Source organism: Aplysia californica, unplaced genomic scaffold (genome assembly GCF_000002075.1).
Source record: "Aplysia californica isolate F4 #8 unplaced genomic scaffold, AplCal3.0 scaffold01081, whole genome shotgun sequence".
In the NCBI taxonomy this organism is placed as follows: domain Eukaryota; kingdom Metazoa; phylum Mollusca; class Gastropoda; order Aplysiida; family Aplysiidae; genus Aplysia; species Aplysia californica.
The window spans coordinates 153046-156682 of NW_004798351.1; the positions used below are offsets into that span (position 1 = coordinate 153046).

Sequence of the window (3637 nt, forward strand, 5' to 3'; positions counted from 1 at the left end):
ATCGATAAGAGTAGGCTTCGGCCGCCTCCCGGGCAAAATTCAAAATTTCTTACCAATAGAAAATGTTTAATGTGTCCCGCGCGCTCATACGACCTTATGAAGTTGCGAGCGCCGTAAAACACTTACCAAAAAACATAATAAAAAATAGGAGGCGGGCTTTGATCCTGCCTGTCAATGCCAATCCGGACTGAGAGGGATACGATACACCATCCCAGCTGAATAAAAAGACCAAGATACTCAATAGAAATCCCCACTTCACGGAAATCGAACTTGGGTCTTCTGCGTACGACGACGAGGTGCCTCACCGCTACACCGTTTAGTTTTAGTAAGGGTTTTAAGGCACTTGCAACACAATAAGGTCATATAAGTGCCGAGGTGTTACAAGAGAGTAACAAACACAAAAAAGGGAAGATAAAGAAGATAGATGTTTGATAGGATAGAAGAATCAAACCCCACCATGGCGCCCGCAAACCAACCACAGCTCCACCAAAGACGCACTGTTGTCTAAGTTCGAAAAGTGCTAGACACCAGCTTATTCTATGGCCTATTTATCGTTCACAACATCCCTTTCTAGAACGTATCGCAGCAATTTTCAGCTTCACTGACACCCAAAGACATTTCTCTCAAGAGAAACCACACTCTTCTTCCTCTCCGCCCCGCCTCTGAGATTTCAGAGAAAGTCTGGGCAGCAAACGAGTACCCCAACTTTCAATAGCTATCAGCTTGAGTGGTCTACTTCCTCACTGTAGGAAGTTTTTGGGCCGGAAATTTGTGAAATAAGAAATGTGAGGCGTACTGACAAAAATGAGTTACTTCTCGCAGTCCACAAATGGATATATCGGCCAAAAATCGAAAGTAGGGTCAGATTTGTAGATTTTTCTCTTGATGCCATATTATTTAACTATAAACTGTCTTTTATTATTGCATACTTATACATTAATTGTAAAAACTTCACCTGTAAGAGTGATGTATCTATTTTCTTAAAGCTTGAATCCGAGAAGTAATTCATTTTGTCAGTATGCTACACAAATGGGTACCAGGGAAAGATCGGGGAAACATAGCTTTTTTAAGAGCATGGGAGCAACGGAATGAATGGAGAACCATGATTGCCGATGTCTGTCGCAGATCTGGCACTGGATGATGATGATATAGCAAGGAGACAGCGACATTCACAGCAACATAATATCATTGCACGGACGCAGCGATCTTCGTAGCAACTTAGACGCTGTGAGATAGTTTCTTTAGCCATGTTGCAAGGAGACAGCGACCTTCACAACAACCAACGTAGACCTCGCAAGATACACATGTAGCTTTTATTTTTAGACAATTTGCAAGGAGAAAAACGACCTTCACAGCAATCAACTTACAACCTGGGAGACAGTTTCTTTCAACACACACAACAAGAAGACATCCACCTTCACAACAGCTCGGACACCGCGAGATAGTCTCTAAAGCCATGTTCAACGGATACAGCGACTCTCATAGCAACCAAGTCAGACGTTCCGAGATACAAATGTAGTAGTTTTTCTTTTCTTTTGTTTTGTTTTGTTTTGTTTTTAGATATAGCAAGGAGGCAGCAACCTCCATAGCAACTCGAACGCAGAGAATTACTAGTCTCTTTAGCCATTTTGCAAAAGAAGACGTCGACCTTCACAACAACCAACGTAGACCTCGCGAAATTCACATTATGTAGCTTTTATTTTTAGACATAATTTTGCAAGGAGAAAACGACCTTCATAGCAATCAACTTAGAATCTGGGAGACAGTTTCTTTAAACACACACAACAAGAAGACATCGACCTTCACAACAACTCGTACGGACACCGTTCGACAGCTACACGAAGAGAGAGAGAGAGAGAGCGAGAGAGAGAGAGAGAGAGAGAGAGAGAGAGAGCCAGGAAATAGTTGGCCTCTTCATACATGCGGCCGGGACATGTAGCAATCCCCGACACAATCCCGTCTGTCACGAGCAGCCAAGGAGCGAGCGAGACCTCCATATCGCGGAGAGCCTCATGTCAAAACGGATCCCCCGCAGAAAGCCCCACGTCAGAATGGATACTCCCACGAATAGGCTCCGGTCAACCGTGCACCGCACGAGCTAACCTCAATGGAACAGTTTTCTTTCACAGGAAACAGTGAAACTGAATATTGGACAATTTTGTAAATGGCCAAAATGGATCAGTCATATATGTCATGAAACAGTGGAATCAGGCTCTCGTAAATTTTTGGGTTTGTGGAGTTATTGGTATCGTCTTAAAGGTTGTTTATTTGCCTTGCTTTCATTAAAAGAAATACCCGGCTTTTTCTCTAGAATACAGGTTGAGATATTTGCTATTGAAGGAAGTGGGGGTCGCCTGGATTCTGAGGTGAAATTAGCGAGAAAATGGCCGTCAAAGTTTGGTTATTTACAAAGCCTGAGAGTCCGTGGAAACTGACAATTTACTTTATTGGGGTATTTAATTTACTATTTGAGAAAAATCCACACAGACGTGGGTTATTAAATGGACATAAAATGTATTGAGCCAAAAAAAAACAACACCTTTCGATAGAAATTGACATACGTGTGAAAAAAAAGCAAGTTTCTTCTTACTCATTATTTTGACGAGCGTCTGATTTCACCACGCTGCCTCACATATTATATGAACCGATCATGCCACCCCTCCCGCCCCGTAAAACCATGTGATGTGAACGTTTTATTTTCGATTTCTTCGACTTTTACAATACCTAATAAATGAAGATAACAAATGAATAACTAATACACCCTTATCTCGCGTCGTTCAAGCTATTTATGGCAAGCAGTATTAATATTTACACAATTTATGTCCGGGTTAGTTTTTATAAACAAGGCTTTTAACTTGTTCTCCCCTTTTCCATCCATGCGTCCTATTTTTGTTAATAAAGTTATCATGTCCCGTATTAGAAGGGCGCGCGCGCGCGCGCGCGCGCGAGAGAGAGAGAGAGAGAGAGAGAGAGAGGGGGGGAGAGAAAAAAAGAGAGAGGAAGAGAGAGAGAAGGAGAGGGAGAGATAGACGGCGATGAGAAAGAGAGAGAGAGAGAGAGAGAGAGAGAGAGAGAGAGAGAGAGAGAGAGAGAGAGAGAGAGAGAGAGAGAGAGAGAGAGAGAGATAGTTGGGGCAGAAGGAAGAAAGAAAAAAAACATTTTAAAAGATAGAAAACGAGTATGGTTTGTAATTGTGAGAGTATTTCCTTCCATTTCTCCCCCAGCCACCTGTTTACCCCCAAGTGGTCCAAACTGACGTCAGGTCACGTGTGGCGTGACGCAGCCTCCCAGGTCTTCTTCTCCCTGTCCCTGGGCTCTGGTAGCGTCATCACAGTGGCCACATACAACAAGTTCACAAACAATGTCTTCAGGTAAGGACTTTTTTAGTTTTAGTAAGTGTTTTACAGCACTTGCAACACTATTAGGTCATATGAATGCCGAAGATTAGAGGTTTCCAAGAGAGTAACAAACGCATAAAAGAACGAGGAGGGATACGGATGATAGATGTTTGGTAGGAAAGAAAGGGGCAAACCACGCCAGAGCACCCACAAGTAAGGACTATACTCATCCTTTCTTTGCAAGCTCATGTGACCATGAGCTTTTGTAACTGGTGTAAAACTCTTACCAAACAAACAAA

At 42.7% G+C, this 3637-nt stretch overlaps 1 protein-coding gene across 1 annotated transcript in view; it reads left to right on the forward strand.

Annotated features, from left to right (window-relative positions):
• The window catches only part of LOC101851003, a gene marked incomplete in the record, with an annotated part of 136185 nt that overhangs the window by 109873 nt on the left and 22675 nt on the right, over nt 1-3637 (forward strand). The window contains 1 exon segment of the mRNA XM_035973253.1: nt 3225-3371. Within this exon segment, the coding sequence (XP_035829146.1) occupies nt 3225-3371 (147 nt within the window).